Here is a 17,544-nt window from a genome sequence, read left to right as displayed (position 1 = left end):
ACAAATACAATCAGAGTTATATTTAAAAAGTCCAGGCTGACGTTAATCCCAGCTGTAGTTGTAGTTGTGTTTGAAGTCCATAAAAAATGCAGCTGTCCGTCAAATAACGTGCTCCACACGACTCCGATGGGTTAATAGAGCCTTCTGATTCGAATCGATGCGTTCGTGTAATTAAAAACGTTATAAAGGAAACCTGCCTTGAAGTCTTCCATTGTAACCCACGGCTGTTTAAGCCACAGGATGGCGCCAGCGTTAAGCACAGAAGTAGTACCGGTCAAGATAATTCGTAGTACCCGGATTACCCTGCACGGGCCTCAAATCTAGGCCCTAGCCCGGCCCTGGCCCGAGACGCTGAGGCCCTAGCCCGGCCCTGGCCCGAGACGCTGAGGCCCTAGTCCGGCCCTGGCCCGAGACGCTGAGGCCCTAGCCCGGCCCTGGCCCGAGACGCTGAGGCCCTAGCCCGGCCCTGGCCCGAGGCGCTGAGGCCCTAGCCCGGCCCTGGCCCGAGACGCTGAGGCCCTAGCCCGGCCCTGGCCCGAGACGCTGAGGCCCTAGCCCGGCCCTGGCCCGAGACGCTGAGGCCCTAGCCCGGCCCTGGCCCGAGACGCTGAGGCCCTAGCCCGGCCCTGGCCCGAGACGCTGAGGCCCTAGCCCGGCCCTGGCCCGAGACGCTGAGGCCCTAGCCCGGCCCTGGCCCGAGACGCTGAGGCCCTAGCCCGGCCCTGGCCCGAGACGCTGAGGCCCTAGCCCGGCCCTGGCCCGAGACGCTGAGGCCCTAGCCCGGCCCTGGCCCGAGACGCTGAGGCCCTAGCCCGGCCCTGGCCCGAGACGCTGAGGCCCTAGCCCGGCCCTGGCCCGAGACGCTGAGGCCCTAGTCCGGCCCTGGCCCGAGACGCTGAGGCCCTAGTCCGGCCCTGGCCCGAGACGCTGAGGCCCTAGCCCGGCCCTGGCCCGAGACTCTGAGGCCCTAGTCCGGCCCTGGCCCGAGACGCTGAGGCCCTAGTCCGGCCCTGGCCCGAGACGCTGAGGCCCTAGTCCGGCCCTGGCCCGAGACGCTGAGGCCCTAGCCCGGCCCGTGTCCGACAGCTTATCAAAATTCTCGGCCTGAGTCCGACTGGAGCCCTTTTTTTTTTTTCAGCCATTAAAATAGTTCTATTTTGTTTTTAATGTCAAAGTTGTTATTTTTCGTTTCGTTTCTTTATTAAGTTAATTTAGAAAAATGTTTAGAGCATTTTTTTGTTTGTAAAAATTTTTTTTAAGTGATGACCAAGCGACCAGCGGCCGACAGTGAGTTAACCGCATATTAAATCTATTTAGTCTCTCAAATCAACTCTTGACTTGTCTTGCCTATAATAAAATCCATAAATATAAAACACTTCAAGCATCACAATGTTAGTTAATTTCGCCAACTATTACCACCACAGTAAAGGGCATTTTGACGAGCTGAGGCAGGCTGATTCTGCTCGCGGCTCTCGCAAACGGAGCTAAACAATCTAAAAACAAATAAAATAAAAAAAGAACATGCAGGTTGTCTTATAGCCTACCTTACACCTACGCAAAATGAATATAAATCCGATCTTCAATTCCCGTGGTATATGCTCATTTAACACTAGAAGTCCCAGAGATTTGTAGCCCTCCTTTAGCCAAGTGGATGCTAACTGGCTAGTCTTTTGGCTATCATTAGCATCAATTCATGTGTAAATATGGTCATTACCTGAGCAATCTGCAGGGGGGTTGGGGGTGTGTGTGTGAATGGTTGCTAGTGGCTTGTTTGTATGTGTGGGGGAGGGAGGGCTGCTAAAAGCAGAGAACTTGATTGACCATGTCTCACATGGACATGGGTAGAAATGTTACCACGGGCAATTCACTTGCACATAAACTTATTAGCCGGAAAACCACCATCCTCGGCACAGTCAACAAGATTTCCCGGGAAACCCCTCTATCCGGTAGACACACAGATCGCAATGAATTCACCACTCAGGTATGTTGCAGGTCTTTTGTGGTTCTATGTTTGTGTTTCTAAATTTTAGAATCAACACCGCCAAGTGTTTCATTGTGTGTAAAAGTGCTATGAAAATAACAATATCTTATTTATTAGGTGTTCCCTATATCGAGGGAACTTCGCACTGCGTCGAAACGAAGAAATTGGGGATACTCCCTAAGCATGAACGCGTCTGAAGTATGAATGAAACTAGTCCAATCTTTATTGGTCCTACGTCATGACGTAGATGTGACGGCATACCCGGAAGCTATAAAGGGGAGCCCGGCGCATTGTAGCGTCAGTTATCGCTCTACAGCAATAACGCTCTGTGTGTGTGTTTGAAGCACTGTCTGTCTATTTATTGTTGTCTGTCCCATATATCAAAAAGAAAAGAAAAGAGACCTAGAAACATATATATAAAATAAATATGTCGAACACTGAGTTTAAGAGGTGCGTGCATCCGTGTCCCCGCTACATCTCGGGAGTGGACACGCACTCTCTATGTGTTCAGTGCCTGGGCGTTCAGCATGCTCAGGTGGCTCTCGAGGGAGCCGCCTGCAGTAGAGGTCTTCACGGGTCCAAAAATTCGCACCCGAACCCGAAGAGACCCGCAATGTTCAACACAGACCCGACCCGGACCCGTCTATTATTTCAAAAACTGGACCCGGACCCGTGCAGATCCGAAAAATGCCAAAAATATATTACCCGGAACCGACATGTACCCGTCTATTATTTGATAGCTGGAACCGAACCCGCCGGGAAGACAGACGCGACTGGACCCGATTGTCTCATATTACACAATATAACGTTACTGCTGTTAACAAGTTAATGAAAAAGCTGCGAAAAATAACTTTGTCTCAGTCAGCCTACCTAACGATAGCCTTTGTCTCCCTTGTACCTTGATTGTGATGTATTACAATATTCCTCATTAATTGTTCCAAGCATGCTTAATTCACTCATTTCAGCTGTAAAAGTCAATTTTATTTCACAGTGACGGATTTATGAGTTAATTCGCATAATAACTTTGACTGTTTGCCCTTTTGAACTAATAACTATTGCTCGTTTAGTGCCATGGCCGCTTGTGTTACCATTATTTATTTGCCATAATCTCTCTGAGTCTGACTAGCAGAACTTTAAGATTAAACAAGACGGTTCATTCATATTATTCATAAGTCATTACAGTCACTGCGGTCTGCGGAAGCTCGGGTCGCCATAGAAACATGACACGCGCTTGAGACTGCACTCGCGCGTCAGCTGGAGCAACCTGAAATATGAGCCTTTTTTTACGCAATTTGAGCATCACAGAAAACATTTATGTGACAGTTCACCTGAGGTCTTGTTGCTGATTTGAAATATATTCTTGAGTACATTATTACCGCGCGCATGCATTAAATCTGCCCGCTTTCTAAAAGGCTGAGAGAGCGCGCGCGCGCGAGAGAGAGAGAGAGAGAGAGAGAGAGAGAGAGAGAGAGAGAGAGAGAGAGAGAGAGAGAGAGAGAGAGAGAGAGAGAGAGAGAGAGAGAGAGAGAGAGAGAGAGAGAGAGAGAGAGAGAGAGAGAGAGAGAGAGAGAGAGAGAGAGAGAGCGCGCGAGAGAGAGCGCTTGTGTTTTTGTTGTTGTTGTGTATTTCTAAACCTCATTTCCCGGCTCACACTTTTCTGATCCTAATTTAGCAATTTGTAAGTTACACAAAACACACAAGCCGCGCTGACTCTCACGGCCAGGTGTTCTCCGAGTCCGATTGACGTATTACATAGGCTACAACATTAACAGACCCGGGAACCGAAGTAATAGATTAGGACCCGACCCGGACCCGGCTGACCATTTAAAAAATAGACCCGAACCCGTACGGGTCCCGGGTCGGATCCCGGGTCCACGGGTCTCGGGTGCCCCGTGAAGACCTCTAGCCTGCAGTCATTGCGAGCTGCTGACGCTCAGGGTACTAAGGTCTCGGTTGGCGGTCTTTGATGAGGCCGGCCAACCACGCGAGCCCCGCCCCTCTCGCAAGCTATCTGTCACCCGAATCGGCATCGTCCCTAAAAGCTCTACTGCCCACCAAGCCATGCAGGGACACATCGGCGTTGGTGGGCAGGGCATATATGGTGGCGGGTCGGGCTGGTAGCTCTCTGCACACGTTGTCTAACTTGCAGGCGTACCAGGCCGACCTTCTCAAAGAGCTAGACGAGGGAGAAGGTCCCTCTCCTGAGGACATTTTAGAACTTAGGAAGGCTGCTGATCTGTCTCTCCGCGTCACCAAGGAGACAGCCCGTACCATCGGCTTCAAGGCTTCTGGTGGGTGTGTAGACTCGTAGGAGTGAGTAAAAGTATGCGGGTGCTGAGCTTGTGGAAGATCCAGCAAGAGTCAGGGCTTTGAATTGGACCCAGGCAGCGAGTGGTAGAAAATGCAGAGAGATGAAGAGAGGTGTGACATGAGCCATTTTGGGCTCATTGAATACAAGACGTGCTGCAGCGTTCTGGATCATTTGCAGCGGTTTGATTGCACAAGATGGAAGTCCAGCCAGAAGCGCGTTGCAATAGTCAAGTCTAGAAATGACCAGGGCTTGGACAAGAAGCTGTGTTGCATGCTCCGTAAGGAACGGTCTGATTTTCCTGATGTTGTGCAATGCAAACCTGCATGACTGGGCTGAGATGTGGTCTTTGAAGGACAGCTGGTCATCAAAGATTACTCCAAGATTTCTGACCGACTTTGAAGGGGTAATCAATGATGAACCTAGCTGGATGGTAAAATTATGTTGTATGAAATGGTTGGTTTCTTTATTTGTTTCTTTGGTTGGTTTCTTTATTTTATTTTGTACTATTTTTATCAATAAATCTCAGCAACAAAGGAAAAAAAAACATGTGTGTTGATTTCTCCCTAAGATGGCTCCCTAAGATTCAAGTTTCCTGGAAGTGGCTCAGCATGGCCCCACATTGTTTACATAACAAAAGCAACTGTTCACAGGTGATTAAGGATATTAGCCTAAAGCCTTCCAGCCCATCGGCTGTCCTGCGGGTTTTATAGGTAGAAAAGCCAAATGGCTGCTCTCTGGGACTTCTAGTGTTAACAGAGTTTACAGCAACCGAAGCAAAATGCATTTTATTCAGCAGCTCATTTCAAATTCAAAGACCACATAAGAAAGCGCGCACTGGTAAGATCATAAGTCTCATTCATTTTTATTGAAGATGATTGTGTTTTTGAGCATCTAAGACTTATTTTAAGTTTCATTTACGGCCATTTGCATTGGCTTGCATTAGTCATTTGCGGCGATGCGTGCAGCGCCATCATATCTATCTGACTACAACATATAGCCCATAACACGCTCTCACACGTTTATTTTTTAACCGTTTGCCAGGAGTAAAATGTATACAAGTGGTTTAAACAACCAGGTAGGCTATTTACATTTGTCCAGTTTCGTCTGAAATGCTTTCATCCTTCTGAATTGTTGTTAGTGTTTAGTGATCGGACTACATTGATAGCCCTGTTCATTAATAGCAGCAGACGCCCCACGGATGACACGCAACAGAAACGCCACGCTCACACCACGCTTGCAGTGTGTCTCCGGCCTTAACTCTAGCAGCTGAAGAAACGCGCGCTGCTGCTGCTGGCGCGGACTCTGAACCTATGCTCTGAACACTGTGCGAGCCATCTTGAGTCGCGTTAGCTATTATGGTCTCGTGTTCACCAGCGCAGAACATCTCATTGTTCCTTTTAATTAATAAAATAAATATAAAAAGAAGGAGAAGCCTAAAAAAGGCCCGAAGCCCGGCCCGGGTTTTAGGTATGACGTGAAAATTGGCCCGAAGCCCGGACCTAGGGGCGTAAAAAAGTCGGGGCCCGTCGGGCTCGGGCATAAATGCAGGGCTTTAACCCGGATGAGCGGGTGTTATCTGGAAATAACGTACCGCTGGAATGCGCGATTGACCAATCAGAATCAAGTATTTCACAGAGCCGTGTAATAATAAACAATAAATTACCAGTCGGATAAAGGATATAATTTTACTACTCAGTCAATTTTGTAACAGTTCATGGTGTTTGGACTTGGTTTTCTGTTTTCGCCCTACCTGAGTTGGCTCATTTCTTTGTTACCAATGGTTTCTGATTGGATTAGTCATTGTGTTCAGCTGTGGCCTAATTAGTTCTCTTTGTTTTCTCCCAGTATATATCTGCCTGTGTTTGTCTTCTCTTGTTGGTTCTCGTTAATGTTATCTGTGTTTGCTCTAGGTTTTCCTCGTGTTAATAAAGTTTGTTTGAATTGATCTTCTTCTCCTTGGCTTCTGCCTGTACCACGCTGAGAGAACGTGACAAAGTTACTGCAGTACTACTGTCAAAAATCAAACTTATATATTTGATGCAATAATATAATACAATAAATATACACGTCTAATTTATCTAAGCCATCAGTCAAGACTAAAAACGGGATTTTCTGCTTTTAAAATTTTTGATTTTAAAATCAGTTAAACTTTTGTGGTTTGACTAGTTAAAATCACGCTAAATATTGTGATTTAATTTATTAATGGCTCACACTTGCATTCCACTGGACCAATTGTTTACACATTTTTTTATGTAAAGGTGGTAGACACACATTTTTAATGTCCAAAAATGTCATGTTTCTAAACCACTGTGTTAAACCCATAGACAGTAAAATAAATAGTCAGAGCGTTCCCATTGACTTACACGGCAGAAAGTGAGGTCAGTATAGGAGCACTCACTTCCTGATGGCTGAGTGAACTGCGCCGGCTCAGACTGAGCTTGAGGACGTAGATGTGACGTGAGCCCCCTGTCTGACAGCTGTAGGTCTTCTAGTAGTTGTGGAAAGTGAAATCTGAATCACGTTGTTTAAATATTTTCTCCCGTTGCTTTTGGCTCACTATGGGCTTCTCCCATTATTCTTCGTGATGGCTTGGTTAGCAATGGCCGCCCCTATAACCACTGACGGCTCATCCGAGGGGTGGATAGACGGTTGTCTTTCAAACTCCCTCTGCACGCGATAGGATAGCGCTACACCAACCAGAGCAACGAAGGTGAAGCAGAGCTCGCTGACTGATTAAACATTCGCCGTATCCGGTCAGCTAAACTACGAACACATCTTCCCTTTTTAAGAATGACTTCAGTGCCGCTCTTTTCTCAGAGGAAAGCTTAACTCCAAGTCTTCCAGAGTCGCGGTCAGAGCTGATTCGAAAGACCGCCGTTCGCCAGTTTCTGTGTTTACTAGAAGCACTTAAACGCAACTCGGCCGTCATTATGGCCCGCCCACCGACTCTATACACGATGTGATTGGCCCGCCAAGAGTTTGGCGATTACAGCTCAGAAGGGTATTGAGAGTTGCTAGATGACACTCGCGGGGAGATTAGATTTGCTGCCGCTAGGGCGCGTCTAGATTTATAGGCTATCACTTTATATGACTAAAATGTTTTTACTTTTTGTAAAGTGCTTGAGTCCCATTGAAAAAATATTTAGAAAGAAGGGTTGAACAGATGCTCCTTCAAAGAAGAAAAGAGCAATGTTTCGCCTAGACTGCACACAGTCACGTTGTTGTTTATGGAAAAAGAACACATATTTATACAAAGTTATAGTTTACAATGAGTCAGTACAAATTATTTCAAAATATCTCAATTTCAAGAAGTGTAGCTTCTATGAAATTACCATTTTAACTTTGGGGATGTAAAGAAAGTCTCTCTCTCTCTCTCTCTTCTTGTTTGGCCAGGCTAAAATGGCAGTATGTCTATCACGCAAAAGTAAAATAAATGATACGGGTTTAACTGATGCAGTGTCAATTTTAAAAGGCCTAATAAAATCAAGGATAAAGGTGGAATATGCCTATTTTCGATTGGTTAAAGACATCGAGACCTTTAATTATCTTTGGGGAGTGGAAAACAGTTTATGTGAAATTAGTATTGATGTTTTTTTACAAATTAATATATCATAAATTTTTTGTTTGAAAAAAAGAGTAGTCTTTTGGCCTGTTTGTTTGTTTTTTTTGTTATGTAATGCATATTTTTATGTAGGTTTTATGGAATTATGTAAGTTTTAAGGAAAGTTGTAATTAAAGGATTGTTCAAGTCAAAGTCTCTCTCTCTCTCTCTCTCTCTCTCTCTCTCTCTCTCTCTCTCTCTCTCTCTCTCTCTCTCTCTCTCTCTCTCTCTCTCTCTCTCTCTCTCTCTCTCTCTCTCTCTCTCTCTCTCTCTCTCTCTCTCTCTCTCTCTCTCTCTCTCTCTCTCTCTCTCTCTCTCTCTCTCTCTCTCTCTCTCTCGGTTTGATATCATTGCTTATAGAAACGGCTGCCAATATAGAATTCACAATATAGCGTGATATTGTGATAGTGATCTTCATAAGCAACTGTTTTTGATGTCACCATTTATTGAAAATGCCACATTTGGTGCACCTTTTTATGCATCGGTTTTGAAATCTTGGGAAGTGTTTAGGTTGAACAGATCTGATATGATCATTTTGGGCTGGATGAACCACTGTTTTTTAATCCTTTTTTAGGAAATATTTGCAAGTCTAATAGCCTAGTTAAGTCATGCTTGAAGAAAGGTTTACTAAAGTGGGACACTTGATTGATTTAGAGTCAAAAGAGTGGCGATCTGCAGAAGATATTGCTATTCAGGTGATTTGAGGTCTGTGAGGATGGTGGAACAGCTGATTTTCAGGCTTGAAAGCTGCTCTTCCTCCTCCTCTTCTTCAGTTGTAGAGCGTTCTCTAGAGGGAGAGCTTACACATCTTGCTTTTCCGATTGTAGGGGTGTGCCCTAGTGTCTGTCAGGGGAACTGGGCAGTTGGAAAATTGTTAAACTTTGAGAGATTAAAAGGGCTTTTTTTTCATACTGCGGGGAAAAAGGACTTGTACCAAGTCTGTGTTAAAACTGCTTATTTTAATGATCTTCGGGACAGAGATGATACAAAATGGAGAGAAAAACTTGCAGTTACAGATGATATTTCTCCTTCTTGGAAACTTTTTTATAAAAGTCCTCTCCCAAAACGTTCGGTGATCTACAGTGGAGAATATTACATTGTGTGCTAGCCACTAATGTCTTTGTGTCAAATTCAACTTGAATGTTTTGCCCTTATGTCATGCCTGTAATAGTCAGGAAACGGTCTTTCATGTGTTATTGAATGTCCAAGGTTGGTACCACTTTTTGCTCTGTTAAGAAGGATCATTAATGGGTTAGGTTTTGTTTTTAATAAAGTTCTTTTTTATTTATGGCTGTAGGTACTCTAAAGTAAATAAGGATCGCTCTACTGTTGCTAATTTTATAATTGGGCAAGCGAAGTTAGCTATGTGGAAGACTTGCAGACTTGCTCAAGAAGGACGAATTGTTAAAGTCCTAAGTATGTTTACAGCTCTTTGTTGAATCAAGAATCAGGTCAGAATATATATATTTTAAAACTACAGGAGCGAAGGTGAGATGTTAAATTTTTGCTTGGTGAATGCCTAAAATTGGTGATAAATTGTTTGTATTGTCAAGTGTGTAAATTGTAATTGTTGATTAAGTAAAGAATTTTAACGTCTCTCTCTCTCTCTCTCTCTCTCTCTCTCTCTCTCTCTCTCTCTCTCTCTCTCTCTCTCTCTCTCTCTCTCTCTCTCTCTCTCTCTCTCTCTCTCTCTCTCTCGTAATGTTGTGCTTACAAAAGTATGTATATCTTTTCAGAGCCTGATGTCATTGGAGATTGTATCTGGCAAGGCCAGCCAAGTCTTTTCTCTGAGGTGGAAAGTTGAGGCAGAACACAAGCCCTCCATTATGTTCACCCTATTTTTTTTTCTCTCCCCATTTATGTGGAAACCATTTCCAATTTGTCTCGCTGCTCTCGTAGCCCGGGCCCGTCACAGGGGGATCCTTTTATGATAGATGTGGTTACCATGGTGACCCTGCTCTCCGGAGGGAGAGGCGGAACGTAGTCGTTTGCCGTCTTCAAAACCGACGCCTGTCATTTTCGAAGCTGTTGCTACGGCTACAGGATTGTTCTGACGTTTACTCTGTGTGTGTGTGTGTGTGTGGGTGTCTTTTTCTCTGGGATGATGAGAGGGTGAAGAACAATAAGAAACCAACGGACCTTTATCAAGTTCTCCTTTTGTTTACTTGAGTTTTGGCATGTCTGCATGCTTCAGATTTGCTGCTCACACATGGGATTTGATCAAAGAGTCCCGTCTGTGTTGTCCAGATGTTTGAGCGCGACGAATATGAGCTCTGAACCCTGTTGACATGATGCTGATTCACAATAGCTGTCTCCATCTGCAGACCGTCTCGATGGAGGAGGGACTGCGAAAAAGCCTCTCACAAGATCTGAGTTTGTCAGGAATGCTGCTTTACTCTGGAATCAACTCCAAACATATTCAAGCTCTCCTTCAGGTCCTCTTTAGGATCGTTTTACTCTATTTATCGGCTCTCTTGTCTTGCGGCTCTTGTGCTGATTCTCCGTCGGCGTGAGCAGGAAGCCAGCATGCACAACAGATGTTTTTTTCTTACCCATGGCGGTGCCTTGTTTTTCCAACGTGCTCTATAGTTAATGGTTTGTTCGACGAGTTTGTCCTGCCGTCATCTTTCTTGGACGTGCTTCTTATTATCATGGGGTGTGTTTTTTCCTTACCGGAGGACCGGCTGGTCGCAATAGACAGGTGAGTGTTTACCGTGATAGTCACTCCGGGTCTGGTGAAGTCCTTTATGTTTGGGCAGCATGACATGCAGAGCAGAGAGGTGCATATGTAAAACTTTGAGCTTTTGTCTGTGTGTTCCACATCATACCCAACATATTTCAGTCTTGGTCCTGGGTAAGGCACATTTTGAATGTCTTTGTTGAACCAAAAAGCAGCTTGGTTGAAAGAACTATTTTTACTATAAAACAGCAATGAACTCTTGTTCAAGCTTTGATTTTTATAACATGACGTTATTGCTCCATAAATATAAATTGATCACATATCATATTTGTATATTTTATTCCAGGATTAATGAAAGTTCAAAAGTATTCTCTTGTTGAATGGACAATAGTATATCTTTAAAACACTGGAGTTAAAGCTGAGTTCAACAGCAGTTTTCACTCATTAAATCACACTATTCACATCCTTGTGCAATAGTTGGCCATGAGCCCAGAGTTTTTACACAGTGAAAAGTCTCTCACGCTTTCTCCATTCACTGCACTCTCTTGAACTGTTGAACAATTGTTTTTAGTGTGTGCGCGTGTGTGTGTGTGTATACGTGTGTGCCTGTTTTTTGTGAAATATCAGGACACAAATGTGTATAATGCCATGGGTCTGACACAGGTATTACAGGAGAGGGTGAAATATGAGGACATTACCCATGTCCTCATTTTTCAAAAGGCTTATGAATTGAGAAAGTAAAAATGCAGAATGTTTCCTGCTCTGTGTGTGTGTGTGTGTGTGTGTGTGTGTGTGTGTGTGTGTGTGTGAGAGATGGGTAGGTTTAGGGGCAGGGGTAGTGTAGGGGGACAGAAAATATGGTTTGTACCAGTATATGAAAATCATTATGCCTATGGAATTTCCCCACAATTCACAAAAACAAAAGTGTGTGTGTGTGTGTGTGTGTGTGTGTGGAAAGACGAAGGCAAGGGTTCTGGATGAAGATTGTAAACTTCTCAGAAAATGCTCTGTTCTTGGATCTTAATGTCAAGATGGATGATAAGTGTAAATACAGGTGGAAGTCAGTTGATGGTGTGATGGTTAAATATGCTGTATTTATCAGAAATTACTATTATTCTTTTGTATACTTATTCTATATTCATTGATTTATTTTACAGTTACACAATTTTAGAGCTGCTTATGATTGTTTGCACGAGTTTATGCAAAAAGATTAAAATCATTAATGAGACTCAAACAGGTTTCATGAAAAATCGACACATTAGTAATAGCATCCGCCTTATAATTGGCCTTCTAGACTATTTTGATCAAGTTGATTCAGGGGTTCATATTGTGTGGTTAGATTTTTGTAAAGCCTTTGACACCATCGAACATAGCTTCTTGGTTTTGGCAATCATTTTTATTGTTTTTATTTTTTTATTATTAATTATTTTATTGTAGCTCTAGTATTCGTAATATGGGAACCTCTAAAAGATTTGCAGTAAAACAAATAGCATCTCTTCCCCCCCCCCCCCCAACATCAATATTAAAAAGAAAAATAAGGACAAACAGGTTAAATTTCCATTTCAGTTAAATATTGAAATATGAAAAAATATTTGTATGATGTTAAAACATGATGCTATGTGAACTCATAAATAGTCCAGAATCTTGAATAGGCCCCCAACCCAAATATTTCTTAAATCTCTGGTTTAAATGACAATAAGACAATGTGGTCTCAGACTCTCAGACATTCGGATCCACTGTCTGTTGGCACTGGGCACACATCGTTTCACAGTATTTTCAGGGGTGCTTGAAACCTCAACAATATTTGTTCCTTTTATTTATTTTTTGGTCATATTTTTATAAATTTGTTGGCCATATGTTGCCTTATTTTGTATCCATAATAATTTATAATTTACTAATTTGTAATCCGTTTTGTTGATTGACTTTTGTCTGTGTTTTGCAGGACTCCATCAACAAGGGACACCAGTTTTATTGACAAAATGAAGAAAACGGTAAAAGTTTTACCCTCCTCTTCTCCTGTAGTGTTTAATATGTTAAAATGATCAGACAAAACTGTTCATGACCCCTTTTAAAGCAGTCAAATGATTCAAAAGTTTAACTGAATTGTGTTATTTTGTATTACTGATAATGGGGGTGACCCCTAATAGTCGAAGATTCGATGCATCGATATGCAGGACCGGATTCGATCACTGATCTCATGGTCGAATCTTCGCGGGTGTTATGAAACGAGGATCATACCATTTTGGCAATATGGGGGTGCTCAATATTAGTGTTATAAAGACGTTTCGCAGCGCTGAGCGATTGCCACTTTAAGGGCACTGAGCTTCACACCGGACGCACCGCACCTTTAAAATTCGAACACATACACCGACAGCGGCATTCGACGCCTGTCCGCGGCAATTAAATGTACATTTCCCTCAAATCGTGAATGTACATACTGATTTCACCCTGTGCTACAAGATACACTCATCGTGCAGCTCTTCTGTCAGAAGTCGATTCAAAATTGAGCTTGCGCGTTTATAATGTTCACGTTTGCCTGGAGTGAGATCCCTGAGACACGGCGCTGAGCTTCAGTCCGGTGTGCGACCCCCTTTAGGCACAATCGGCTTAAGAACTAGCATATAAACGCACTCAAAGTGTTCTTTTCCTCTCTAGGCAGGTATTTTTTTAGGTTTATTTATCAAAATGTTCTTATATATTTTTGGGATGTTCTGTGTTTCGATCGCAGCTTTTAAATGTTATGAGAGAACGGTTAATTTACGAATGTGTAAAGTAGCCTAGTTTTGATCACTTTATTAAAAGTGGTGGCTGTGTGTCGTTTGGGTTAGGTAAAATAAAGTAAAATAAAAATAGTCTTAGCCTCCTGCTGACTAGTGTCTTGCCCTTCCCAACCCGTTTATACCGTTTGTTTTTTCCGGTCTATGGTTTACACACACACAGATGATTCGACTATCGGTCGACCATAGAGAGATTCGAAAATTCTGATTCGAATGTGTAAATCCTTAGTCGGGGACACCCCTAATTGATAATGGCCTAAACTCTACAGCAGGGGTCGGCAAGTATATTTGGCCACGGGCCCAAAACAAATTTGTCAATAGATGAAGAAAATTTAAGATATTAAGAAGACTTAATACTGCGGAGGGCCTCTGCCCAGCAGTCTTCTGAAATATCTATACCCCAAGTCTTTTTCCCATGACATCTTTAAATGTTGTGTAGGAGGAACTCTGGAGTAATTTTAGGCATTCAAAAATGTTATAAACAAGACCCTTCATGTTAAGTTCAGAGGTCATACCATAATAAATAAGTTCAGGGGGTTTATAGGATTGAAAGTTAGGTATATTACTTTTAACATAGCTTCATACTTGTCAATACCTGAAAAAGTTAGAAGGGGGTAGTCAAAGGGGGTAGTCAAAACTTTTGTCTAAGCTGGGCGAAAGAAGCAAATACATAGTTAATGTATAAATCACTTATGGATACAATTCCTTTTTCTTTCCAAGATAAAGAAGTTTTATCTGTCTGCGAGGGAGCGAATGCGTGGTTGTAGGGTGGTAGGTGTAAGAGAACACGTTTGAGGAAGTTTGAAGACCTTTCTAAGCTGATACCAAATCTTAAGATAATTTACAAGAATGAGGTTACATTTCTTAAATGTTCTAATAGGTTTATTTCCTGCAAAAAGTGAAGCGGGAAGGGAGGACTTTGAATATCCCGCTCAATAATGAGCCATGCAGGAATGGTGGTATTCAATACCTCGGGATATCTCTTGAATGTCTTTCAGAACTTTTCAAATTGAAAGCTCTCAATTCATCCCAAAATAAAACATTGCTGCAAAAACATTGGTGTATTTTTTAAGGCAAAATCACTTAAGACTAAATTAATTGTAAGTAAATGTTATAATTTCCTAGATTCGCACTGCCTGTTCCGAGCGGGGATCGAACTTGTGTCTTTCCGCATGGGAGTCTGACGCTCTAACAATAAAGCTAAATACTGCACCTTTTTGCCTAAACCACTAAACAAGCATCTCTTGACATGACGGGAGTTTACCTGCACAGTTCTCCTTAGTTCGCCTCCGTTACACTGACAGATATGTTTCAGAATCAGCCGCTATTAAAACAATCTGGCTGTGGGCGCAGGCCCGATATTATTGCTGGGGGGCCACTTTTGGCCCACGGGCCGCCAATTGCCGACCACTGCTCTACAGCAATACAGTTTATCAATTAGATTAAGGGACCAGGTGTTCTAGTATTCTGTCTACTTCAATGTTTTGATTGATTGATTGATTGATTGATTGGTTGATTGGTTGATTGATTGATTGATAATACATAGACATAAAGAAATAATTCAGATTGGTCCCTTGTTAAAGGTAATAACAGAAACACTATTTTGTTTAATTAAATCAAAGTTACAAACTCAGTTCATGTGCAGTGAACACAGAAAGACAACAAAGCATTCAAATGGATGTTAGGATGTCCACCGTACAGTGCACCCGGAAAGTATTCACAGCGCTTCACTTTTTCCACATTTTATGTTACAGCCTTATTCCAAAATGGATTACGTTTTTTTATGATTAAGTTCATGTTATTTTTCCTTTTTTGTTTGAAGTTTGTTTGAAATCTTTTCAAATGTATAAATAAATAATCACATGTACATAAGTATTTACAGCCTTTGCCATTACACTACAATTGAAATCAGGTGCTCCTGTTTCCACTGATCATCCTTGAGATGTTTCTACAACTTTATTGGAGTCCACACTCCAACTTGATTTGGAAAGGCACACACCTGTCTATATAAGGTCCCACAGATAACAGTGCATGTCAGAGCACAAACCAAGCCATGAATTTCAAGGATTTGTCCTTAGACCTCCGAGACAGGGTTGTATCGAGGCACAGATCTGGGGAAGGGTACAGAAAAAAATTCTGCAGCCTTGAAGGTCCCACTGAAGACGGTGGCCTCCATCATCCGTAAAGGGAAGAAGTTTGAAACCAACCAAGACTTTTTTTTAGAGCTGCCGTCCAGCCAACCTGAGCCATCAGGGGAGAAGGGCCTTGGTCAGGGAGGTGACCAAGATGGTCACTCTGACAGAGCTCCAGCGTTTCTCTGTGGAGAGAGGAGAACTTTCCAGAAGAACAACCATCTCTGCAGCACTTCACCAATCAGGCCTGTTTGGTAGAGTGGCCAGACAGCACATGACAGCCTGTCTGAACTCTCAGAAAAAAATTAATTCTCTGGTCTGATGAAACAACGATTAAACTCTTAGGCTTGAATAGCAAGTGTCATGTCTGGAGGAACCCAGGCACAGCTGATCACCTGGCCAAAACCATCTCTAAAGCATGGTGGTGGCAGCATCATGCTGTGGGGATATTTTTCATAGGCAGGAACTGGGCGACTAGTCAGGATCAAGGGAAAGATGAATGCGGAAATGTACGGAGACATTCTTGATGTAAACTACTCCAGTGTGCTCTGGACCTCAGACTGGGACGAAGATTCATCTTCCAACATGACATCGATCATAAGCACACAGCCAAGATAACAAAGAAGTGGCTGCGGGACAACTCTCTGGATGTCCTTGAGTGGCCCAGCCAGAGCCCAGACTTGAACCCGATTGAACATCTCTGGAGATCTGAAAATGGCTGTGCACTGACGCTCCTCCTCCAACCTGAACCTTTAATAAATGAGCAAGGATTTCAAACAAACTTCTTTCAAGTTGTCATTTAAGGGGTATTGTTTGTAAAATTGAGGAGAAAAATATATGAATTTAATACATTTTGAAATAAGGCTGTGACATAAAATGTGGACAAAGTGAAGGGCTGTGAATTCTTTCCGGATGCACTACTTTTTTCCTCCTGTTTAATGATGATTTAAATTATTATTGCATATTGCACACTGGGCTGTTGTACAATTTTTGTACACTGTGAAGCAGCAGTAGAAAAAAAAAAGAAAAAAAAGGTTATACTTTATTTCACTTTAGAAATTCTTTTAACCTTAGGTGTTAGGGTTCTGGAAAGTATAATAAGTTGACATGTACTTGCAAAGTCCCCTATCTGTCAGGGGTCACACTTGGTAACTTTAAACACTTCTGATACTTTGAGAAAAGGACATTTAGATTTGGTGAGGGGAATCTGCATGAGACACTACTACACAGCAAAAACTCCAGTGTTAAATTAACTCTCCTGAGAGTACATGTGAGACCACACTCAAGAGTGTTAAAGTGTTAAAATAAGAGTGTTAAAGTAACACTGAAGCAGTGTTAAAGTTAATAAGATAATTAACTGATTATTGGCAATTATTGAAGATACCTGATGATAACAAGCAGAATCACCAAATGAGAACATAACAATTCACAAGTGGACATATTTTCCATTTGTAATTGCAAAGCAACTCAGACAGTGTGTGTTTGTCCAAAAATCATAAACATAAAAGAAATTTCACTCACACCTTTAGACACTTTAGACAACTTATCATCTGTAATTCACACATTTTTGGATCATGAGAGAAACCTGAAGGAAAGACTCTCTGGCTCAGGATTCAATCCAGGATCTTCTTGTTGTGAGGAGCCAGTGTTTCCCACTGAGACACTGTGCTGCCCTTAATCACAGATATAAGACACACTTTGACTATTTCTGTCAGAGTCAGACGTCTACAGAAGCTCTTACTGAGAATTAACAGAGGTTAGATGTTGAGGATTTATGGTTCATTTGAAGTCACCATTGTGGAGGGAAGCGTTTGCTTTAGTTGGGCTCTTGGTCCCCGTACGTGTGTTAGCGTTTCTGAGGCTGCTGTAACTGTGTATGTGAAACACAAGAGTTGTGGCTGAGAAAGCAAAGCTAATGTGACATCAGATGTTGTCAGCTCCTTGTTGATGATAATGAGCATCTGATGTTGTTTTTTGTGTTCTTGTTTGGCACAATAGTTATTTGTTTATAGCCTCTATGATCTTGTGAATCTGCATTATTTGGTACCAATAGCAATAAAAG

The 17,544-nt window shown here is 42.6% G+C and overlaps 1 protein-coding gene across 2 annotated transcripts in view; it reads left to right on the top strand.

Annotated features, from left to right (window-relative positions):
* The window catches only part of porb (P450 (cytochrome) oxidoreductase b), a 96,538-nt gene that overhangs the window by 43,435 nt on the left and 35,559 nt on the right, over positions 1 to 17,544 (top strand). The window contains exons 1-2 of one of the 2 annotated variants that reach the window (XM_067450010.1): positions 9,995 to 10,594; positions 12,516 to 12,564. In XM_067450010.1, coding sequence (XP_067306111.1) covers positions 10,431 to 10,594; positions 12,516 to 12,564 — 213 coding nt within the window. In that variant the 5' untranslated portion in view covers positions 9,995 to 10,430. Of the gene's footprint in view, positions 1 to 9,994; positions 10,595 to 12,515; positions 12,565 to 17,544 lie in introns of those variants that run through there. The other variant, XM_067450009.1, reaches the window with a different exon arrangement.

This window comes from Pseudorasbora parva, chromosome 8, assembly GCF_024679245.1.
Source record: "Pseudorasbora parva isolate DD20220531a chromosome 8, ASM2467924v1, whole genome shotgun sequence".
Taxonomy (NCBI): domain Eukaryota; kingdom Metazoa; phylum Chordata; class Actinopteri; order Cypriniformes; family Gobionidae; genus Pseudorasbora; species Pseudorasbora parva.
The sequence above is the reverse complement of the archived record's forward strand: the minus strand, read 5'-3'. Positions and strand labels throughout refer to the sequence as shown.